Consider the following 23,095-nt stretch of genomic DNA (forward strand, 5'->3'; position numbering starts at 1 on the left):
CCCTCCCCAGGCGGGGGCCTGCAGGGCTGCACCCCCATTTACCCACAGGGGGTCTGGCACTGGCCCCCTCTGAGTCCTCCAGACAACCTCCTACCGTGGTTGCTCCCAGAGCTGCTGACTGAGCCGGCTGTGCTGGAGTGTGGCCCACCGTAGTCCCGCAGCCGGGATGGCATGATAAGGCGGTGTGGGGGTGCTCTTCAGCTGGGTGGCGTGGTGGTGGCCTGGCTTATCTCGCCAGGCAGCCCGGTGGGGCCTTCAGAGAAGCTGTGGCCTTGAGTGCTAGGTCTGCAGGCCTAGGGAGCAGGGAGGCTGCGGGGCGGCCCCCTGCTCTGGCCAGGGCCGGGCTGCATTTCTTCTGACCCTCAGGGGTCTCCCCAGGCACCGGCCTGGCACACAGGAGAGAGAAGGACGGGGGAAGGCGGGCTCAAGCTTTGAGCTCCGTCTGCGCCCCTTGCACTCCCTGGGCCTGTGTCCATCTGTGGCCTTCATGGACCCACTGCAGGCAGGGCTGGCTGCAGGTCCATCTTAAGGAGGAAGCTGAGCTCCCAAGGGAAGGGCAACGCTCCGGGTCTCTCAAGGGCGCGGGGCACAGCCTTCGGTCTGCTTGTAAGCTCTGTGCCCCACTCGGCTCTGAGCAGCGCCCCGGATCCTTCCCCCAACAGCAGACTTAGCACTGTGGGGCTTGTCTGAACACCCCAGTACAGCTGGCTCCTCCAGGGCTGACCCCATGGGAACAGAGGCCACTGGAGTCTCTAGAAAAGACAGGTGTTTATGTACAAATAAGTGTGATTCATCCGTGAGCTGCCTGTGCCCTGCGGACTGGTCAGGACGAAGTCCCTGTGCAGGTGGCCCCGGACACCTCCCAGACCCACATCCGCACGTCGGGTGGGGACTTTCAGGAGTCTCCTTGGCTGGAGGGGCTGCGCGGGGGCCTGGTAAGGCCCAGCTGAGGCCCCTACTGGCCCACCTGTCCGCACCCACAGCTCCCATGATCGCGGGGTGGCTGCTCGCTCTCCGGAGGCCGCCCTTCCCTGCAGAGGCCCAGCCTGGAGTCCGTCCATCCTGCTGGCGCCCGCTTCACAGCAGCCCCGAGCAGACGGCCAGGGGGGCCCAGCGAGTCCCAAGCTCATCAGATAAGCTCCGATGTCCCGTCTGGAGCCATGGGCCTACAGGGGAGGCAGGCTGGACAGTGGCCGCACATTCCTGGAAGGAAGGCTCCCAGAAGGCTTCCCCTCTGGCAACAGGGCTGGTGGGTGAGGGCTCTGTGCTTGGCCAGAGGCCCGGGCAGCCAGGTGGCAGCCAGGTGTCCGGTGACCTGTGGCCCTCCTACAGCTCCTCCGCAGGGATCAGCATCCGCTTCTCCACGTTGCGACTCTTCCGGATCCCCCCGGGGCCACTGGCTGCACTGGGGTGAGCGCTGGGGCTCGGGGCCTCGTGTGTGGCCTGCTGGGTGTAGTGCTGGTAGGTCGGCGAGAAGTTGTGGACGGCGTCCTGCACGATGTCCTGTGGGCTCATGGTCTCTTTGAGGCCGCTGGAGATGCTGTGCATGGGTGCCTCGGGGGCTGGGGGCAAACGGCACATGTATGGGGTCAGTGGGGGGTGCCCAGACCCGTCATGTTGCGCTCAGACCCCAGCCCTGGGGACATGGCCCTGCTTCCCACCAACCTCTGGGCTGCCCAGGCCCTGGGCTTGGCCAGCAGGGGGTGATTTCAGGACCGCTGAACCCCAGCCTGGCTCCTCCCCTCAACCCCCTGCCGGCCTGTCCCAGCTCAGACTCCCCAGGGGACACATTGAGAGACCACCTTGGCCGGCTCCTGCCTTCTCCCCAGCCCAGAGTGAGCCCTTTATGCTTGTGGTCACGCCAGGCAGCCGGAGCAGGTGCAGGCCATCCCTGCCCGAATGGATCATTCCCCAGGGATGTCTAGGTCTCTGGGTGTGGTGGGCAGGGCTCCCCCAGGCTTGGGAGGCATCAAGCCCCCCCACTGCCAGACATCCAGTCCAGCCCATCTCACTCAGAGCTTGGGGCCTGGGCCAGATGCAGATGTGGGCCCTGTCTAGGCTGGAGTTCTCCCCAAGGGTTGTCTGTCTGTGCTCCTCCCCGGGCCCACTGTCCGTGCGCCCACCCACTCTTGCACAGGACCCAGCCAGTGCACCTGGTGAGTTCTCTTTCTTCTCTGCGTACACCTGGCAGCTGAAAGCATAGCGCAGGGCAATGGAGGCAAACAGCATCTCAATGCAGATGATGAAATTCTGGTAGCCAGCGGCCAGCGTGCCAGCCCCGACCTTGCTCCCATCGATGACCTGGACCTCAGGGATGACCCCACACTTCTCCAGGATGGCCAGCAACATCCCTAGGGGATGGTGACAGCCGCTCAGGCACCCACCCTGCACAGGCCTCGGGAGCCGTGTGGGGTCTGTGGGGGAGGACGAGGTTCTGGCCCTGCAAAGGCTCCCCCAGGTGGCCCTGGGACGTCTCATCCCTGTGATCCTGTTCCATGGAGGGAGAGGCTGATGTTCAGGGGTGTGGGTACCTCCCACACCATGGTCATGGCCCAGTGGGCATCTGGCTACTCCCCACATGTCTGCTCTGGCCTCCTGATCCCAGAGCTGGAGCTCACCCCTACCCCCCCAACACTGTCTGCGGGGTGAGGTCCGGGAGCACCCCCATCGTGGCCCCAGGCCTTTGCTGGGCCTTTCCACCCACAACAGCCAGTCCTGCTGGGTGGGGGACTGGAGATTTCCCCTGCACCATGGCTTCCAGCTGAGGGGGTGGTGGTTCTGACCTGTGCTCCAGCCAGGGAAACTGAGGCCAGGCCTGAGGGCACATGGGGAACTGGGGACTGAAGTGGGATGGGGGCAGGCTCTAGGCTCCACCGGGGCCCCCACAGCACACCTACCCTGCCAGAAAGAGAGGAAGATGACCGCCTTGATGGTGAAGAACTTGAGGACAGGCTCAAAGGGCTGCAGGAGCTCCCTGGTGGCGAAGTAGAAAAGGAACAGGGCGTAGAGGGCCAGGCTGACGGAGACATTGTAGATGAGGGTGACGTAGAGGTAGCCACTGTGGATGCTGGGGCCAGAGCAGATACCGGGGTCAAGGCAGGCCCCAAGCCCTGTGCCTTCCCTGCTATCCCAGCCTGGGCCCTCCCTGCAGACCAGGCAGGCAGGGGGGCAGCACCCGAGCACAACGGCCAGGGAGCTGGGGGGGTCCCCATGCAGCTGTGATGACGTAGCCCTTCTCCCTACAAAGGCCGCCCTCCGTCCCTCTTCCCCGGTCCAGCTGTGCACAGACTGAAGGACTGGGCCTCTACACTGTGCACACACCGGAGATGTGTGCTGGTGTAGGAGTGTGTACGTGATGTGCGTGCACCTGTGGGTGTGTTCACACACACGTCAGCATGGAGCATGTGAGGGTGTGCGTTCATGTGAAACCACGTGTGTGCCTGCTCATGTGCACGTGTGAGCATGTGTGTGAGCGTGTGCACCTGCTCGTGTGCATGCGTGTGCGTGTGGGGGGGCTTGTGTGCGTGTGTGAGGGGGTCATGCGCGTATGTGCACGCATGTGTGTACCTGTTGTGTGCGTGTGTCAGCATGCGTGTGCAGGCTTGTGTGCATGTGTGAGCGTGTGTGCATGGGCTCGTGAGCCTGTGTGTGAGCACGCTTGTGCGTGTGTGCGCGTTCGTGTGTAAGCATGCATGTGTGTACCTGCTCGTGTGTGTGTGCATGTGTGAACGTGTGTGCATGTGTGCACCTGCTGTGTGTGTGTGCGTGTGTGTACTTGCTCTGTGTGTGTGTGTGTGTGTGTGTGCACCTGCTGTGTGGACATGGTGTGGGGCTCCTGGGCTGTCCGGGAGGTGCCACCAGTGGCTCCCTGGGCCTGAGGGCCTGAACTCCCCCTTGGCTCTCCTTCGGGTGGGTGGGCTGCAGGCCAGGATTGGGGGTTAACCCATGGCAGCAAGGCTCCTAGCCCTGTAGTCAGGGGCCCACTCCTCCGGGTCCGTTTGCTGCAGCCTCACACTGGCAGTCTCCCGGGAGCACAAGTGAGGACTCAGACTCGTGCTGAACCCCCTCCCTGACCTGGGGCCTGCACCCTTCTCCCGCCAGGCTGGCCCACCCCTCCCACCCCTCCCAGGCCAAGCAGCCTGGCCTTACTTGAAGTCCCCGTCATGGTATTTGCCGAACGCCTGCAGGACGATGGTGACCAAGGCCATGACCGGCTTCACGATACAAAACTGCAGTGTGGCCTGGGGAGGAGGGAGTAAGGGTTGGTGGGGGGTGTAGCTGGGAGTGCCAGGGCAGGGCAGGCCAGCTCCCTACGCCCCCCACTCACCTGCTTGCAGAATCGCAGGAAGCCAATGGAGTAAGACATGCCGTGCAGGCAGCAGGTGCCATAGACGCAGCTGGACCTGAGTGTGCAAGTCCGTGAAGCAGGGCCCGCAAGGACCCATCCCCAGCCCAGCCCTGCTGCCGGAGTGCGGGGGACCCCTATGGGCTCTGGGGCAAGATGCTCACCGGATGGGCTTTCCCCGGATCTCTGCCATGATGGCACTCTCGCCCCCCAGGTACTGGAAGCAGAGGCTTAGGAAGCTATAGATGACAAAGGCTGCAGGGCAGGGGGCCGGGCGGGCAGCAGTGAGCTTGCGCTCCCCGAGGCCCCCTGCTCCCTGGCCATCAGCAGTCCCTGTGGCAGCGAGGCCCCACCCCGTCGAAGGCCCCCCGTTCCCCCCCAATCCAGGTCCTGGGCCAGCCCCGCTGCAGGGCCCCCACCCTTGGTACCCCCAATCCTGACCATCAGGGGAGCTGACTTGGCCCTGGAGGCTGGGGTTCCCGAGCTGGCTGAGGCCTCTCTGCGCCCTCCCTGGATCTCGCAGGAGCCCGGAGCCAGACGGCGCTCACCTTCATAGCAGTCACGCACTGAGTCCAAGTAGATGTAGTGCTGGTGGCCCCCCAGGAGGAGGAGGCTGAGCCAGGAGTCGAAGGCGTAGACGGGCACAATGAGGAGCAGGCGAATGATGTAGCGCTGCTCGTTGGGAACCGTGTAGGAGCGCAGGTGCAGGTAGATCTAGGCAGGCGGAGCAAGGGCAGGCTTGGGGCACGATGGGTACGTGCCCTCCCACCCCCCCACCCCCCGTGTGGAGCAGCGTGGGAAGCAGCGCGAGCTCCCCCCGGGTGCGGCCGGCCCCTTCTGCCCGCACACTCTGCCGCGGGAACGCCTTTTTGCTCACGCTCTTGCTCCTGTGTTCGTTCATTCCAGGCCGGGGGGCATCTGTGGCCCCGGAGTTTGGCATCTCAGCATGGGGGGGTCTACAAAGTGCTGACCCCCTGGTGCCCTTTCGGGGATTGGCCCCATGGGGCAGGTACATTGGGAAAGCAAGGGTCTGTGTAGGAGACCGACCCTGGCAGCGACGTGGGGGAAGACGCGGTGGGGCCGGCTGGGTCTTGGACGGCCAGTGAAAGGGGCATCCCAAGATGTCCATGGGGGACCTGCTGTGCAACAATAGGGCGTGGAAGCATCAGAGGGCAAAGCGGGTGTGACCCCACGCATGTGGGAAACACAGGGTGAACATGAAAGGAAAGATGGCACTGTCCTGTCCCTGGGCGGTGGGAAATACGGCTGATTATAGTCTGTCTGGAGACCTTTCTTGACTGTCCACGTCCTCCAAGGGGAGATGGAAGGGCAGCGAGAGGGTCTTGAAGAGGAAGAGGTGCCAGGGAGCCGGGCACATGGCACCTCTGGAAGGCTTCCTGGAGGAGGTGCCACTGAGCATAGGTGGAGAGAGGGCCGTGGCAGAGCAGGCTGTGTGTGGAGCCCTGCGTGCGCCGGTCTTCAGAGGGCACAATGCAGTGAGTGGCAGGGGCAGACTGGCATCCGGAACAGTCCCTTATCAGTCCCTGCTGCCTGGCTGAGGCAGTGGGAGCACCTGGCACGGGCGGCCCCTGGGAGACGTGGTTTCTGTCCTGGGGCTGGCACTACCTGGCGGGGCGGCCTTGGCAGGCCCTCTCCGTCCTCTACCCCCTTACCTTCCCATCCTAAAGCCAGAGGATGAGTCCCTCTCTGTACTTGGGGGCCCTGGAAGGGCGGAGATGGCTGCCCTCCTGTCTCGGAGGGGCTGGGGCTGGGGGCAGAGGCAGGGCTGCAGCCCACGGGGTCTCTGTCTGCCCCTCTGGGGAGGCCCAGGAGTCAGAGACAGACACACAGAAGTGCTGGGGTTAGGCTCACACAGAGGGGGCACTGAGAGGTAGGCACTCAGGACTCTGGGGCCTGCCCCTGCTGCTTCTGGTCCCATAAGTCACAGCCTATCCCAGATTGTACTCGCCACCCAAGTGCACACGCACCACCCACCAGTTCAATCTTCCCGGCCAGAGCCCCAAGAGCAGCTCGGTAAGACTCTGTGCCAATCCTGCCTCCTCTGGGCAGCCCTCCCGATTGGCGCCCACTGCTCTTGCCTGTACCGTGCCCCCCGGTCCCCCTCATACCCTTGTGTCTACTTCTGATGTGGTTGTTTGAGACCACACAGAAGGCGGCTCTCACTGAGAAAGGAGTCCGCTCACCCCTCCCTGCCTGCCGGCTCGCCTGACCACCCCTGCCCCAAGCTCACACTCTCACTCATTCCCTCCCCATCCCGAAGGCCAGTCTTCCCTGGGTCCCACACCCTGCGTTCGGGGGAAATCTCCCTCCGCCGCCCATGCACGCTGGCCTGTTGCCACCCCTGAGGGCCCTCCCTGCAGCCGGGCCTCTGGTGGCTGCCCCGGATCCCAGCACAGTCAGCCAGGGCCATGTCCCATGGCCAGCAGGGTCCCAAGAGAGGTGAGGAAGGGAGGGCCTACCTGGTGGCAGGTGAGCACCAGGGCAGTCCACACGAAGACCCCTGAGACGCCACGGGCCAACGCGGTGGTGAGGAAGAGGCGGGAGGCGCCCTGGGAGCTGTTCCCAATGGGGTCCATCTGTGGCCCGCCGGGCACGGAGGACGCGGAGGGCACGGTGGGCATGGCGGGAGGGGGGCTGGGCTGTGGCCAGGTTGCTGACACCAGGGGGCCGCGGGCTGTTCCCATGAGCCCTGAGGCATTAGTCATCTGCAGAGGTGAGGGAGGACACAGAAGGAGTGAGGACAAAGGTGCACCCAGGCAGCTGGCAGCCCCAGTGCCGGCCCAGGGAGGAGGGGTTGGGGGCAGGGCAGGAGGAGCTCCTCCTGGTGGCCACGCACAGGCCACCGACAGGCCGGGGCTGCCCTGGGCGTCCCTCCCTATCCCTTCTGGGTGGTTCGAGCCTGACCGTTGTGCCTACTCCCCTGACTTGGGCTCTCCTTCCCAGGTGGGACTCAGCCGCCTGGGCGCAGAAGCCGGGAGCAGACCGTGGCATCAGGTGGTCCTAGTGTCTGCTGTTCAGACTTGTGGGAGCCCACGTTTGGGGACCCAAGATGTCTGGGAACGTGAGAGAGCCCCGCTGCCCTGCCTGCCCGGAGGGGAGGGCAGTCGGAGAGAAGGCTGGACTGGTGCAGCCCAGCAGCCCAGCAGCCACCAGCTCCCCGGGCCCTGCCCGGCTGTCCGGGCGCCCGGCTGTGCTGCAGGGCCCTTCAGCTCCCCAGGCCTGCTCGCTTGCTCCGGATGCCATCTCTCTGGTCACTAGCCAGCCGGCCGGGGCACCGGCACTTTGCCCCTCCCATGCCAGAGGCTGACCTGGCCTCTCCCCCGGCCTCCAGCCCACAGCAGGTAGGGGCCCAGTGCCTACCTCTCAGGCAGGAAGCTCTGGCCGGCCCTGGGAGGCCCGGCCTCCAGGGAAGCCTGGCTGGTCATTTGCATGGCCACGTGGCCCAGGGCAGCCCCACTGGGGGTGGGGCAGTGCTGCTCTCTGGAGTCTGTACCAGGCTTGGGGAGGGGGCCCGCCAGGGCTGGCGCCTGCAGGAAGGGACCCGGTTGGAGGGGGAGGAGCAGAGGCTTGTCCCCTCCCGCTGCTGCTGACATTCTATCTTTGCTCAGCAGCAGCTGGCTCCCAGGAAGCTGCGGGCCGCCAGGTGCCCTCACCTGCCTTTGGCAGACGGGCAGCCACGTGGCCTCTGCCTGGGCCCCAAGCAGGCAGGAGGGGTTTCAGGGGGCCAGGCTGGTGTTTGCCTAAACACAGGTGACTTTCTGTTGTGAGACTCTCGCCCAGTCTGCACAAGGTGCACAGGAAACACTGCTGGGATTGTGGAGTCGGGAGAGGGGGACAGGCAGGTCCCTGGGTTCAGCTGGATGCTGGCGGCTTCTTTGCAAAGAGGCTCCCCCGACTCTGTCTCTGGAGGGTCCAGCGGGTAGGGGCCGTGCTCTGCACATTCACGCCGCCGCCCCCGCTGCTGCTGCCGGGGGGCACCGGGACAGAGGGTCTGCTCTGTGCCCTTGACAGTGCCACACGTTCACATCCTTTGTGGCCACCTGACTCTCTCTGCGGCCCTGGGCCATGGGTCAAGGGCTGAACTGTTGGAATGACTGATCCCTTTTCACTCACAGAGGCTCATCCACACCGGTGTGCACAGGTGTGTGGGAGGCTGCAGGCCCAACCCCTGGACACACGAGCCCACTCCTCGCCCCTTCACCCTCACCAGCCCCCTGCCCCCCAGGAGCCCCCAGAGGGCCTCCTCTGAGCACTGCCTGGAAACTTCCTTACTGACTTCTCTCCCAGCTGTCTCCTTGTCCTACCAATTCAGATGTCACCGTTCAGTACTGTCCCCCCCTTATATCCCACCCGGAGTTCCTGTCCACCTGTTGGCTTTGCGCTTGCTGCCAGCACTCCCTCTGTGGGAGCTTCCGGAACCCTGTGCTAGGCACACTGTGCAGCCGGCCCTCTGGCTGTGGCTCCCACCAGCTCTGGCTGGGGCGACGGGTGTGGTCTACACCGCATCCAGTCAGAGTAAGGTTCCCGTGTGCCCGAATCCCATCACCTGCCCCGGGTGCCAGGAGCATGGGTCAGCGCGTGCGGAGGCAGCACCCTTCAAGGCCCCTAGTGACGATGGCTTGGGGACCCTGAAGGGTGTACACTTAGCTATGGAGTCGTGGATGGGGCTGGCAGGGGCCCAGGGATGCCCCACCCCCCGTGCCACAGGTGGGGAAGCAAGGCCTAGGGCCTTCCCAGGCTGCTGCTGGGGGACTGAGCCTGCAGCAGGACACACTCAGGTCAGAAGGGCTTCCTTGCTGGCCCCAGTGGGGCCAGGCCTTTGGGAGAGCGCTGAGGGGCCCTGGCCCTGGGGAGGCTTGAAGCCTGGACCCTGGACAAGACGGAGGTACTTCCAGAGCTCGGCCCTTTCTTCAGAGCCAGAAAACACTGTGGGGAAGGACAGTGGATTCTGACCTGCAGGTTGTACATGGGGGTCAGGCCCGCCTGCCAGCAGCAAGGGGGGCCAGGGGTCCCTGATCTGGGAAGCCCCTGCCGCCCAGGGCCATCCCTGCTCTCCTGGTGGAGGCCAGGCCCAGTGTCACTTCTGGGTTGTTCCCGCAGCTGCCTTACTCTGAAGCCTTGTTCAGCCGTTGCCTCCAGGAAGGCCTCCAGGGATCCCTGGCTCCGAAGCCTCCCCACACCAGGACACTGCGCACTCCCGGGCATGGCTTTGCTCAGGGACCCTCCCATTGGCACCAGGCCATGTGTGTATTGTAGAATCCCAGGCCTCTGCTAAATGGGGGCCTTCTGCCCCCAACCCCTTTCTCTGGGTCCTGATCTGTTGCTCCAGAGGCAGCCTTAGCCCTCTGTGCTATGCTTTGCCCACGTTCTCGGCAGCCACCAAAGCAGAGCCCTTCACCTCTCTGGGCCTCTTCTTTCCCGTCTGTACAGATGAGTCTGGGGTTCTCCCGCTGCACCACCGTGGGGTACAGCAGGTGGGTCCCTGCCATCACTGTAGGCCTGGGACACCCCTTTGCCTTGCTCTGAGCTCTGGGAAGGACCTGAGCTGCCTGGCCCTCCCAGGGCTGCCCAGGTGTGACACAGAGAGCAGCCCAGGTCAGGGAGGCGCGGGAGATTGGGAGGGGAAGAAGCCAGACTCTGCCCCACAGAGTGCTGGGCTTCAGCACCGGAGTCACCAGGTGGTAGGTGCGGGAGAGCTGACCTGCCTGAATTCGGCCCTGTCTCCAGCAGCCAGTGTCATGGCCCATGTGCACTCAGCAGAGGTGGCTGGGCCGGCCCGGCCTGATTTCCCTGCCCGGGGCTGGACGCTGACCAAGCCCAGCACAGGACAGACCTGCCTGCCCGGGTCCAGGGAGCTGGGGCCTCTGACCCCTGTTGCTGGTGACCAGGTGACGAGGCTCTGGGCAGGTTGTTGCTGGGGCGTGGGTGGCTAAGACGCTGTGGCCGCTGTCAGACCTGTCTCCTCATCCCCACGCCTGCCTTTCACTACTGGTGACCCAATGCCCATGGCTCCTTGACCTTCCTGCTGGCCCTGGAGCTCCTTCCAGACACACCCTGCCACGGGGGACCCCTTCTCAGCCAGCATGCCTTCTGGGGACATCTCTGGGAGCCTATGGCTCCTTTTCTGCCGCCGGCCCGGTCCAGCGTGCCCCCACCCCCCACCGGGCAGGCAGAGACAAGTTGGGGGAGGACAGTGGGGGCATCAGGACACCACGCTCCCCAAGGCCAGACCCCCGGGGTCCTTTCGCTCTCCGGGGTGCCCTCCTGCTGTATCTGGGGAGCTTCAGTCCCAGCACCTGTAACCGCCCTTGACTTAACCAATAGCCACTGTGGCCAAGGGCCTGGGGGTGACTGGCCCGGGGGCACTGTCAACCAAGGGTCCTGGGTGCTCAGTTCTTTAAGCCACTCAGGTGGGAGCTGGGAGAAGTGGGCAGCAGCGGTGGGGCCCCCGGGCCTCTGCAGGCCATGGAAGGAGCCTACATCCCAGGGAACCCAAGCCCCTTCTCCCCTCCTCTGGGCCTGCAGCAGGGACTGTAGGTCCCTCCAGCTCCAGTTCTGGGATTCCTTGTGTGGTGGACAAGCTGGGCCCTGGGCCCCAGAGCTGCAGGAGCAGGGCCCTGGTTCGGACACACCAGGCTGGGAACCTGATGTGGCCCTCACGGTGTCTGTGACCTTCCTTAGTGTCCCCTGCATCTGGAACCCTACTTGCAGTAGGTCAGCGCTCGTCCCTTGCTCAAAGGTGGATCCGGGTCAGTGCGGCCCAGTACTGCTCTGCAGTCAAGGTCACTGAGGCCCAGGACCGCTCTGTGGCACTAGTTGTCTCAGTCAACCCGCTGTCCTGCCGGCCAGATCACCGTCCCGGGGTTTCTCTCGGCCTCTAGGCTGGTCAGCCCAGGGGGAACCCCACTTTGGGATCTCGGGGACCTCACTCCTTCCTGGGGCTTTCTGTCCCTTCTGCGCTGCCTATTCCTAGCCTGTGTCTCTCCCCTGGGCCACCTCCCTCCCCCAGGCCTCTGTCCCCAGAGAGGAGCTGTGTCCCTGGAGCCTGCCTGTACCTGCCTGCTCTCCCAGAGCCAGCTGCCAGCCCTGGGTGTGTCCCTGGGGGCAGCCCTCCATGCGGGGCTGGGGCAGGGGTGCAGCCCTGAGACCCTTTTTGGTTACCAGGTGGTATCCCAGGGCCTGGCAGGACCCTGTCATCGTGGGTGGAAAGGGGGTGGGGCAGAGAGGCCCAGACTCTCAGAATTTCACCGTGCAAGATTTTTTCTCCAGGAATCCCTGCCCCACTAGAGTGAATGGGACCCCGGCCTGGACCCCACCCCTCCTGTGGGTGTGCACACTTGCACACACATGCGCGCCTGTGCTCACCTCTCTGGTGGCTCGGTCAGCTGTCTGGTTAGGCCCCTCGGGCTGCTCTGCTCAGGGCTCCAGGCCCCGGGGGGTGTGGGTGGGGGTCCAGCCCTGATGTGCAGCCTCTAGACCTCCGTTGCTCCTCCTCACAGCAGCCTGGGCTGGTCCAAGGCACTGCTGCTCCTGGGGGGCGGGGGGTGCCGGCCTTTCCCTGATCCCAGGAAACACCTCCTTGCCACCGCCCACCTCACCAGGCCGGCCCTGCCAGGCAGAGTGCAGCCCCGGCCACACCCTCTGCTGGGCCCTGGGCCTCCCTCCCATCCCTCCGGTCGTGCACTGCCTGGCGGACGGAGGGGTATAAGCCGGCCTCGGAGTCTCTGACGTCCGGGTGTGGCCTTGAGTGGTTGCATCTCTCCATCTGTGTGGGTGGTGGTCCGATCCACCCCTGCCCCGGTGCAGTGAGGGGTAGACGGGGGGTTGTCTGCCTTCACCGAAGGACGGCTCCTGGCTCTGAGCACCCCACACAGGGGATCCGAGTGGCCTCCCCAAGAGATGCGGAGCCACTGAGAGGATGGCCCGCCGCCAGCTGCTCCCGCAGAAGAGGGGTTTCCATCTCATCACGATCTCTCGAATCAGTGGGGCCTCACTTCCCACCGAGCCCACCTCCTCCCTCCCTGCCGCCCTGCAGACCCATCTGTCCACTTCGGGTTCAGACTATGAAGCCGCAGGGGCTGAGCGCCTCCCCACAGTCCCTCTCTGGTCGCTCAGGGCCCTCTGACTGCACACATGCCCTGGGCATCCTAGTCGCTCACTGCATGCCCCCTTCTGACTGCCAGTGTCACTCCGAGGCACTGAGATGCTCAGCAGCTCAGCGGTCCTGCACGTGGCTGTCTTTGTCCACTGGCTCCTTGTCATAACTGGTTTGGGAGGCTCGGGGGCTGCAAAGCCTTGGAGAAGCCGCTCGGAGAGATTGCCTACAGCGGCTGCCCTCCCTGGGTTCTCTTGCTCGCCCTCGCTTCTGAGCCACGTCCCTACATCCACTAAGAAGAAGGAAGGGCATGCAAGGGACATGCAAGGGACGGGGTCTGGAGTGGGGGGCGGGGACTGTGCGCAGCTCAGCGCAGAACTAACAGGGCAGATGGCACTGGAGGTTCAAGGGTGTGACCTTGACGGAGGAGCCCCTGGTAGTCTGGGCTGGAGGGGCTGCAGACGAACCCCCGTCTTTGACTTCCATGGGCCTACGGATTGCTGGAAGGTGTGATGACAGTCTGATCACTGGTTAAGCGCCGTGTACAAGAATAAATCTACATGGCACCAGCCACTGCCTGTGGGAGCTACAGATTCACCGGTGGCTCCTCCTGAATCGTGGCGGCCAAAGCAGAGGGCCCTGCACCTTCCCACCCCGTCCCATGCCTGCATTTATAAGGCCAAGGAGTGTGCAGGCTTCAGGGACAGGAGCGTGTAGCGCCAGGCTGTGATTGCCACCAGCCACCAGCCAGCTTCCGGCAGCTGTAAGGGTGGGGCGTGGAGAAAGTCCTGGGGGCCCCGCTCTCAGTTCCACGCCGGGTCCACCACCCCCTGCCAGGAAGTGTCCATGCCGCCGCCCAACTGCCTCTCCTTCAGGGAGGCAGCCAGGGGTGGGAGTGTCACTCCTTCACACGGTCAGACTGCCATCTGGCAGCAGTGAGAGGTCCTGTGACCCTGGGGTCAAGCCCGGTCTCAGCCAGGGCAGCTTGGCGATGCTGCCTCCATTTCCGTCTCTGGAACACGTGGATGATGAGAGGAGTGAGGTTCCCGGGTCCGAGCGAGGACTGTTAGGGTACATGCGACAAAGGCTGTACCCTGAGCCTGGTCACTGTGATAGGCAGGTGTGCTAGTCCCATAGAGATGAATTTAGGGACCACCAGAACACCAAAAGCTGCAACTCTGAACCCAGACTCGGATTGAGACCCTCTCCGTGCCTCAGGTTGGGTCGGGTGGGAGCAGTCGTGATCCCACAGCACAAACACCTAATTTTTAGATGAGCACTGCATAACTATTGCTTTGAAGTATTAATCTGAGGATATCAGGCCTCTGCTTCTGCTGTCCTCCCCACCCATCGGGACACCCCAGGCCTTGGGGGTCCACATGTGTGTGAACATCTCCTCCCTTCTTCAGTCGGCTCCTGTGTCCTTAGACCTGGCCCTGGTCGCAGTCCTGCCGAGGGACACACCAAGTGGGGTTGAGGGTCAGAATCTAACCGGGGGAATGGCAGTGTGGACACAGGTCAGGTAGGAGCAGCCAGGCTGGATGCAATCTGCCCAAGAGGTCGGGAGGTGGGGCAGAGCTGGCCACAAAGGAGTCCTGTGTCTCTCAGGGACGGGCTTGCCTGTTTCCCCTGATCACCCAGGCTCCCTGCAGCAGCAGCAACATGAGGGGCCTTCCCTGCTCAAGCATCGGCACCCACTCTGGGAAGCTGGCAGGAGTCCCATGGGTGACTCCTGCGGTCACGGTCAGCCAGTCTGTGCTCCCAGCGGGACAGGACTGACGGTGGTATTTCTTTTTTTTTTTTTTTTTTAAAGATTTTTATTTATTTGACAGAGAGAGATCACAAGCAGGCAGAGAGGCAGGCAGAGAGAGAGGAGGAAGCAGGCTCCCCGCTGAGCAGAGAGCCCGATGTGGGGCTCGATCCCAGGACCCTGGGATCATGACCTGAGCCGAAGGCAGAGGCTTTAAGCCACTGAGCCACCCAGGCGCCCCTGATGGTGGTATTTCATAGGCACTGTCTGCTGACAGAATGAGCCCTTGAAAACCTTCCCTCTGTCTCATCTTCAGCAAACTCATGCTTGCCTCTAGACCAGACTGGCAGGTTGAACCAGTTGTTTCATCGCCTCTTGGAGAGGAGTTTCTAAAGTCAAGAACTTCAGGGTCTCAGAAGCTGTTGAATCTGAGGGAAACCAAATAAAAACATCCCCTTCTGATCTTATGAGGACATGGACGCCACCCAAGGTGTTTTCTGTACAGAGATCTCTTTTAAGATTTTATTTTTAGGTCATCTCCAGGTCCACCGTGGGGCTGGAACGCACAACCCCGAGACTGAGTTGCATGCTCCACTGACCAAGCTAGCTGGGTGCCGCTCTTTACACTGGGACCCCAGCTTCCAGACCCCGAGCCCGCATCCCCTCTGGTCTCCGATCCTGTGGGGCGGACTCACACGGCACATACACAGCGACGCGCCACTAGTGGGGGATGAGGACCAGCCCAGAGGGTCCAAGCTGCTGTCTGCAAGGGCAAACGCCATCCCGAAGCCTCACTGGACCTGTCATGTAGCAGGACAGTAAGAGATGTTTGCGGAATGGAAGTTCATAGCTGTCCAGAGAAGTCAGAGAAGGAGGAGCAAAAGAAGTGTGTAGAGCGTGTGAACCTTGCTAAACAAGGTCTCCTGCCACTTCCGCATAGTGTCCTGCACCGTGGGATGCTAGTTCTCAGTACCGCCAGGAAGACTGGTGAATTATTTGGGGGATAGATGTTTATTGTGAATAAAAAAAATTTCCTTCAATGACAGATACTGCACATGGAGGGCCAGGACTCCAACCTAATGATTCATCTCTAGTCTCGAATACACGCAGCTATTTGGACCCTAGTAAAAACCATTCACAATCCCCCAAGACACACTCCTCAGCTTTCCTCCATCCGCGGGTACGTTAGTGCCCAAAGTACAGGTCTGCCTGGGACGGGCGTATTTCCTCCAACTTCTAGAGCTAAGCCAGAGTTGTTCCTCCCGCCTAACCGAGGGAATGCTTCCATATCAAGAGAGTATCCGCGTGTCCCCTCGGCTCGCTGAGTAGCAGGTGCAGCTGCTGCCTCCAAGGTCACCACACCTGGCAGGACTGGATCACCTCCTTCAAGGCCTTCAGCCCCTCCACACTCCTGTCCTTCACGGCCAGGGCCAGGAGGACCGCTCTGTTTCCAGCCTCCTGAGACACAAACGTCACCAGGTTCTTTGCAAAGACGTGGATGAGAGGCTGGTAAAGGGAAGGAGAGAAACCATTTTAATTGTGACAAATATGTTTTCCTTAGTGCCTTCACAGAGTGTCCCTGAGGAACCCTCCTGACTTCCTGCACCCTCAATAATCAACCCCCTCCATGTAAGTTCAATGCAACACTGGTTTAGCGTTCAACCGACTTCAGAACACTCCAGTCCTAAACAAAACACTAGAGAGGCACCATTACACTCATTTCCTTGGTGCCTTATGATTCCTTGCTCTCTTCTGGCGGGCTGTCATCCAGAAGGAATCATGGAAGGTATTCTACAGGGATGGCGTGGGGTCTGTCAAATCTCACCGGCTCCAAGGTCGCATGAGAGGGTCAAATTTTACAAAATCAGTACTGCCTCTCTGCTAGATAAAACGCTGGGAAAACGCAGGTGACCTCTGCTAGATAAAACGCTGGGAAAGCATGCACCAAGGGCAGGCCAAGTGCCCTCAAAGATACATAGGCCTCAGAAAACAATATGGAGCCTGCAGGCTCCAGACCCTACTCACAACCCGCAGCCACACAAGCAGTTTTCCCTCCAGCGTGGGGTCCCCTTCCCACCACTTTACCTCGTCCTGCCCAAGAAGGACTTTGGTGGTGAGCACGGGCTTGCTGATGTCACCAGCCACGGTGCTGGGCTCCAGGGAGACCAGGGTACCCATCTTCCCGAACTGGGTCACCACCACCAGGATGTGACTGCTGAAGGATGTGCAGACCACCTGCGTGGGGACCCCACACACCACCTCCGTCTTCTGTTTGGAAGTCAGCAAGGGTTTGCCTTCCATGGATGGGCCTTTTCAGTGGCACTTTAATGTTTACCAAGCAAAGAGAGGAAAAAAGGTCACTCAAACCGTGTCGGAGGTGCTCGTGCTCCAGCATTAGCACCGCCTGGTATTCGCACAGAGGCACGAGCACGCCCACCCGAGCAAACCCACCCGAGCAGGCGCCCGCGCGTGCCCGCCGCCTTCACCGGCAGCCCTCAGAAGCCGCTCCAGGGAGCGCGTGTGTAGACGTGCGGGCTGCGCCGAGAAGGCGGGCCGTCGGGGCACTCGCTGGTCTCTGTCCCCGGACCAGGCTCCACGCCCACCCGCCGCAGGCGCACAAGCCCGGGCTCCAGCAGGGGGCCGCGCCCCCGCCGCCCTCTGAGCATCCCCTTCCGCTTGGGAAAAGACCGCCCCCGCAGGACAGGGAAGCACCCCCGCGCGGGCTAAGGGCAGAGGGCGGCGGGAGGCCGGGGGCCCCGCGGGGCGCCCTCGTTACCCATCCCACCCGCCATGCCGCCCGCGCTCACCGCGCCGCGCCCGGAAGTGACGCCCGGTGGGCGACGCGGGCCCGCCCCCGCAGGGGCCCCGCCCACCGGCCCTGCGGCCCACTCCACCGGAAGTGCGCCTGGGGGTTTCCGGTACCGGCGGGGCCTCTGGCTTCTCAGTGGTGCGGTTCCGGGCTGCGGAGAGGGGACGGCGGTTCTGGGTGTGGGGCTGCATCCCCCACCCGCGAGTCTCGGCCACCCGGCCTCTGGCTGCTCCCCCGTGGTGTCCTCGGTGGTCGGGGGGGCTGCCTGGCTGTGGGTTCCCTACCCCACGTGGCGGCCCTGGGGCTGTGGGAGCGGAGCAGTGCGGAGGTCGCCCCACGGAGAGCGGGCACAGGGACTTGGGTGTGTCCGGCGGGAGTCTTATCCCGGAGCCAGGGCACGGGGTGTCCTGCTGACCCGGGCGGGTATGCGGGGACGGCGCGGTGGCCCCACGGCAAGGCCGAGGCCGTAGGGCTCCGGGGCGGGGGCGGCCCGTGGGGGGGCGAGCCCTCCGTCCCCTCTCCCGGGGACCCCAGCCCTCCCGGGGCGAGCTGCGGGGCGGAGGCGAGCCCTCCCCACTCTCCCGAGGTAGTCTGGATGGCAAGCTTACCGCCCCACTCCGCGGGGGCACCCAGCTCTGCGTGTGTGAGAGAGTGTGTGTGTGTGTGTGTGTGTGTGTGTGTGTGTGCGCGCGCGCGCGCAGGCGCCCGCGAGCCCTCCATCCCACTCTCCCGTGGGCCCCAGCCCTGGGGGGCCACCTGAGCCAGCCTTCCGGCTCCCATCCATCAGATTCCTCAGGCTGCGGTGGGTGACAGGCATTGTGCAAAGTGTCCTGTAGACAGGCTGCTCAGGTTGGGAAAGCTTGCCCCGGGTCCTAAAGCTGGTAAGGGTTGGATCCGGGCTTCTGTTGCTCACCCTGAGTTACTGGTCTGAGGGCTCTGCGCCCAGGTGCCCAGGTAGGGATAAGAAGGGACCAGGGTGGCCCCTGTGGCAAGAAGATGTCTGGTCCACCCCCTCCTCTGACAGCCCCTGAGGGCTCATCCTTTCTCCACGCTGGCAGTGTGTTGTCAGGGTGGGGGAGTCTTGCACTGATACTGGGGTAGCTTGAGCCTGCAGACCCCTCCTTAGGTGAGTGACAGCACTTCAGCACCCCACACTCCCAGGCCTTGCCCTCCAGTTTCCTGACAGTCCCTGTGGGGGTGCGGTTCCCCTCCACCTGGTCTGCCCACCCCACTGAGCCCTGTAGGAAGCCTTGGCATCCCTAATCTTTGCTTTAATGATTCCTTAGACAACCCGTGTCAAGTCCAATGAAGCATGTGCCTTCCAAAACGATTTCTGGTGGCTTAAAATAAAAGGCATGTATACAAAACATTATCAAAATAGAAATAAAAATCAAAAGGAACCCGCTTTTGAGCTTTCTTGCAGCAGGCTCACAGAGGGAAAGATTATGACTTTCCAGGTGCCAATACTCAAAAAGGAGGAAGGGTATCAATTTCTCTGGAGAGTGTTTTTGTTGGAGCTAAATTTAAACCCACATCCACCCACACACACCTCAAAGCAAATGGCCAATTCCTTGCTCTGCGGTGGGAAACATTCCAAAGGCGAGTTGACTGCTGTTCACCTATTCATGCATCCTCTCTATGCAAATAGACACAGTTTGACACCTCCCCCCCCCAAACCCAACTCTGACATAAAGTTCTCACCATAAAAGATGGGCAAGAGCAGAGCAGCGGATGTCTTGATGACACTTAAGCAGTTTTGTCAGTGTCTGTCGCCTGTTTGTTGGTCTAGATCTGGGGAAGAGGCTGCATATGAAAGAAAGGAGCTGGGAAGTCTAGGAGGGGCTTCCTGGCAGCGGGAGTGGATGTGTGGGCAGGACGTGGGCACTTAGAGTAACTGGGCCCAGCTCATTGCCTGCAGTTGGCCATTCTCCAGAAGGAGGCGAATTCCCTTAAGTGAGTTCACTTAAAATGAGAGCTAAGTAGCAATAGTGTCACCGGTGGGGCAGAAGAGTTCGAGAATTTATCTTAAAAAGTGGTGACCAAAGAAAATATCTTGAAATTGTCTTGTATTCAAGGAATTCTAGGTTATGAATGCCATCCTCTGTTAATTTGTGCCACCAAAGAACCAAGCGTTGGTTTGGCAGGGTCATAATTTTTCCAACAAATCCTCCAACAGCAACGTTCCCAGCTGTGTAAGGAAGAGGGTGGTCCAAGGGCGCCATCCATTTACCCCAGAGCTTCTCCTAATCTTGGGATATGCACGTCTGCCCTTGGAATGTTGTCCTCTCAGCAGCCGGCCCCGCCGCCTGCCTGTCTGGCACTGCCAGGCCCTCCCACACTTGCCGCCACGTTCCCTGGTATTGACCTTCACCAGCTTTCTGAAATCTCGCGTCTTTCCCCATGCGCCGCTCGCCCACAGCCTCACAGCGTGCTTTCCAGAACTTGCAGCTCTGTGCCTGTGCGTGGGGTGGGGGAGACGGAGGGGCATTTCAAGGGGGCCCAGTCTTGGGAGACGGAGGGGCATTTCAAGGGAGCCCAGTCTTGTAAACGGTCAATGCATTTGGGAAACGCTCTGTGTTGTGATGACTCTGTTTCCCTCCGTGGGCTCATGTGCCCAAGACGTCAGCCTTGGAAGTTTCCGGAATCTACCCCCTCGGCCCTTACTAACGGTGCCGTGGGCAACTTTCCCCATGGGCCTCAGCTTCTTGGCTCAGAAACGGAGAGGCCACGTGTGCCGGCCTGGCCTGGAGCTTTATGGAATTAGCTCTGACTTTACGTATTTTCATACTTACACATATATGCATTATTTATTACCTTTATTATTAATCATCTGTCTTCTCATCATCAGGTGAGTAACATCTTGCTTCCACATGCCGGGTGAGGAACGGCTTGAAAGCAAATCAGCCTCGGGGACTCCGAGACCCTTGACTGGCAGGTCTGCACGCTCCTTGCCTGCAGGAGGCCCTCTGAGCTGCTGTCCCTGGGTCTGCCAGAGGGAGGGTCTCTGCTGTCCATGCCTCCCCCCACCCCCCGAACCCCGTCTGCCCCAGCGAGGGACTCTGCTGCGGCCCGGGAGTCTGCCCAAGGGAGGGACTCGTAGACACCGCAGTGTCTACACCGGCAGTGAGCCGGTGTGACAGGTGGAGGTGTTACTTGTGGAAATGATTGCCCCTCTCACGTGTCCTGGCCAGTCTCCTACGAGAACCCGGGGATTCGGAGAGCTGGAGATCATGCCTGTGATGCAGGCCCGAGACACGGCATCAGATAAGTGCATTTTACCCCCGTGAGGCGGTGAGACTTAGGACTGCATGAGGGGAGGGGTTTCCATTAGGGTTCTTCCAGGCAGAGGGGACAGACACCTTTGCTCCAAAGGAGGACAGACGGGCTCACTGGGCAGCTGGGAAGTCCCAGGCACTTCGACAATTCTCTCCATCTCTCAACTCCAAGATTGCTGTTGTTTTCTTCCCCACAATCTCCGGGGAACATCCAGGCCAGTCTCCCTAGACCAGCCTGGGCCACACGCCTGTCTCTGAACCAACCACCCTGTGGAAACTTGGGGAAACGAGTTCATGTACGAGCAGCTCCCCCAACACCTGAAAGTCAGCAAGACCTTGTCAGCAACCACATCGAAGGAGATCCTAACGGACCCAACCAACTATCTGAGCGCCCCACCCTCCCAACTGCCCGGAAACCATGCACCCGCTTTGTGTTTCCACAGATTTGCCCATGTGGACAATGCCAGCAAGCCCCTCCCCCCCCACAAGCCACGTGGCCTTCGTGGCTGGCTCCATCCACTCAGCACAGTGTGGACCAGGGTCATGCACGCCCCTCGGGCACGGGGGGCTTCTCTCCTTCGGACAGACCAGCTCTTGGTTGCTCGGTAACTGGGAGGATTCAACGAGGTCACATGCAAGGGCCTGGTGGACACCCCGGCTGCCTTCCCTTCACGGGACCTTGTGCGACTGGTGGCCTTTGCACTGGGGGCGTTTGTGGGGAGCTGACATTATCGCATGGCCATGTTTACCCATCTGCCCGGTCCCCTAATGCCCCCAAGACGGCTCGGGAGACATCTAACTGCGGGCCCTGATGCTGCCAAGGCTGTGAGTTCCTCATGCCCTGATCCTGTCCCTGGGAAAAGGTGGTGGTGTTTTGGAGGATGCCCGGGCAGGGTTAGGACAGAGTGGGCATGAGAAGCCCCAGGGGTGGCAAGGGCAGGCACGTGGGCATGTCCGCCTCACAGCCGTCTGCGAATCTGCGTGGTGTCCCAGCTGCCACCAAGGCTGGGGACACCCTGCCCTGGGGGCCCCACATTTACCCCAGGCCACGTCTGCCCTTTCTGTGCCTCAGCAGGGAGTGATGCCATGCACGGCGGTCGTGGACACCCTCGAACACACAGTGGCACGGAATCAGAAGCGGTTCTAATTAGGGTTCTCCACAAGACAGAAATTACCTTCAGCAGCACCCGGTTTTCTGGAAAACAATGAACAATTAATTTTTTTTTCCAAACCAGGCTTATCCAAGCAGAGGGAGGGGGGCTGGGGATATAAGAAACACAGGCCGCCAAGGTTTTCGGAGAAAAAAAAAAAAAAGATTAAAGGTAACCAATCGACAATTGCATATATTTTATTACAAAAACAAAACTCCGGGTGTCTGTGAAATTCAAATTTTTCCCAAGGGAAATTAATGAATACCATTAAAACTGAGTCCAGTTTATAAGGATCTGGGGAGCGGTTCCTCCAGAAAGGGGATAAATCCTCTTCCCAGGGAGCATTTAAAGATCTTTTCTGGAACGTCTGCAGCACAGGGTAAGAAGGAGCAACATCATTTTCCCGTGGAGGCCGATGGTGTTCCCCGTTGGGTGTAGCCTCCGCTCAGCCGTGGGAGGCAAGGGCTGTGTGGCCTACCCGGTCCCGAGCTTCAGAGTTTTATGTCGGTGGGACTGTTTTCACTTAACGCTGCACAATAAACATTAAAAAAACCCCTTGTTTTTGGATCCGGTTCCCTGCCCACCTGGACCCAGGAGCTCTGGGCGGCGCGTTGATCCCCCTCGAACTCAGTAAAGCTTGGCCGGTATAACGTTCTGTTCCCAGAGCGAGACTTTCTGGCCTCCTTAGAAATGCTGACAACGGCCTTGCACCCACGTATTTGTTTAGCTCCTTAATAAATGAAACCTTAATCCATGCCCAATTTCGGGAAGCCTTTCTTTCAATAATTTAAGCGGTTATTTCCCCCGGCGTGGAACCTGTTGCAAAGCTCGCCTGTCCGCATGGAGGCCCGGCTTCCGATCTGTTTCCAACCAGAAGAGGGAAGCCAGTGCTGAGTGCCACGGGGCCTCAAAACACGCTTGTTGGACTGGACCGCATTCGGGGGGGGGGCCCGCCAAGCCTCGGCTCGAGGGGCTGGGGGGCTCAGGAGCCAGGAGGACAAGGTTGAGGGAACCCGGGTCTCCAGGGTGGGCTCACCTGTGGCCTTGAACCATTCCCTTCCCCTCCCTGGGCCTCCAGCTGTAAGCCCTCAACTGTAAAATGGGCACATGGGCCATGTGGCCCCCAGGTGCCTCTCATCCAGTCTTAACGGCTGCGCAGCACGGGAGGGGCGGGGCCCTGGAGGAAGAGGCAGCCCAGAGACTGTGGCAGAAGGGACCCAGCAGGGACCGGATGGAGCTGGCCGGGAAGGCGGGAGGCGGCCTCATGGCTCTGAAGCCTGTTCCACGTCTGTGGACTGCTCCACTGCTCCAGGCGGAGGCCCGAGGGGGGCCGACCTCGGCTTGAGGACCTGCCGACCAGAAACTCCAGGACCACGCCTGGGAGCTAGTGAGTATGCTCCCTTTCGAGGGGATGGAGACCAGGTGATTGGTCGGCTGGGGTATGAGGGGAATATCTGCATTTGGGGGGCTGGACGCAAAGTGTTTGGGGGGATTTTGAGTCCAAATTGCCTGTAGTCCTGTGCATGCAGAACTGATAACACAGGGAGACACTTAGCCCTGCTGGAAGGTTCCAGATGCAACAAGACGCAGACCTGAGCCAAGTAAGAACCGGCTGCGTGCAGGGCCGGCGGGAACGTGGGATGTCACGG

The 23,095-nt window shown here is 61.5% G+C and overlaps 2 protein-coding genes across 5 annotated transcripts; both read right to left on the reverse strand.

Moving 5' to 3' along the window:
* Window positions 1-749: 749 nt before the first annotated feature.
* On the reverse strand, window positions 750-11,926 carry TMEM184A (transmembrane protein 184A). 3 transcript variants are annotated; one of them, XM_044232645.1, is made up of 9 exons: window positions 11,732-11,926; window positions 6,826-7,071; window positions 4,894-5,059; window positions 4,510-4,600; window positions 4,328-4,403; window positions 4,150-4,241; window positions 2,898-2,974; window positions 2,154-2,351; window positions 750-1,562 (listed from the first exon to the last, which is right to left on the reverse strand). In XM_044232645.1, exons 2-9 carry the CDS (start codon window positions 7,069-7,071, stop codon window positions 1,327-1,329), a joined length of 1,182 nt encoding a protein of 393 aa, XP_044088580.1. In that variant the 5' UTR covers window positions 11,732-11,926; the 3' UTR covers window positions 750-1,326. The 3 variants fall into 3 exon arrangements, with proteins under 3 accessions (XP_044088580.1, XP_044088578.1, XP_044088579.1); XM_044232643.1 differs by having other exon boundaries at window positions 2,898-3,067; XM_044232644.1 differs by lacking the exon at window positions 11,732-11,926 and adding an exon at window positions 7,727-7,943 and having other exon boundaries at window positions 2,898-3,067.
* Window positions 11,927-15,203: 3,277 nt separating this feature from the next.
* Window positions 15,204-17,036, reverse strand: PSMG3 (proteasome assembly chaperone 3). 2 transcript variants are annotated; one of them, XM_044233457.1, is made up of 3 exons: window positions 17,019-17,036; window positions 16,297-16,533; window positions 15,204-15,717 (listed from the first exon to the last, which is right to left on the reverse strand). In XM_044233457.1, the coding sequence occupies exons 2-3, from the start codon at window positions 16,510-16,512 to the stop codon at window positions 15,565-15,567; spliced, it is 369 nt and encodes a 122-aa protein (XP_044089392.1). In that variant the 5' UTR covers window positions 16,513-16,533; window positions 17,019-17,036; the 3' UTR covers window positions 15,204-15,564. The 2 variants fall into 2 exon arrangements, with proteins under 2 accessions (XP_044089392.1, XP_044089390.1); XM_044233455.1 differs by lacking the exon at window positions 17,019-17,036 and adding an exon at window positions 16,663-16,993.
* Window positions 17,037-23,095: the final 6,059 nt, after the last annotated feature.

Source organism: Neovison vison, chromosome 14, assembly GCF_020171115.1.
Source record: "Neovison vison isolate M4711 chromosome 14, ASM_NN_V1, whole genome shotgun sequence".
In the NCBI taxonomy this organism is placed as follows: Eukaryota; Metazoa; Chordata; class Mammalia; order Carnivora; family Mustelidae; genus Neogale; species Neogale vison.

What these genes read in the sequence shown, in the direction of transcription:
- TMEM184A (XM_044232643.1), bottom strand. Translation starts at nt 7,071, where the DNA reads ATGACTAATGCCTCAGGGCTCATGGGAACAGCCCGCGGCCCCCTGGTG. An exon ending in ATCCGGGGAAAGCCCATCCG is followed by an intron (nt 4,404 to 4,509) that starts GTGAGCATCTTG and finishes TTGCACACTCAG; the next exon opens with GTCCAGCTGCGTCTATGGCA. An exon ending in CTTCCTCTCTTTCTGGCAGG is followed by an intron (nt 2,352 to 2,897) that starts GTAGGTGTGCTG and finishes ACCATCCCCTAG; the next exon opens with GGATGTTGCTGGCCATCCTG.
- PSMG3 (XM_044233457.1), bottom strand. Translation starts at nt 16,512, where the DNA reads ATGGAAGGCAAACCCTTGCTGACTTCCAAACAGAAGACGGAGGTGGTG. An exon ending in TCCTTCTTGGGCAGGACGAG is followed by an intron (nt 15,718 to 16,296) that starts GTAAAGTGGTGG and finishes TCCCTTTACCAG; the next exon opens with CCTCTCATCCACGTCTTTGC.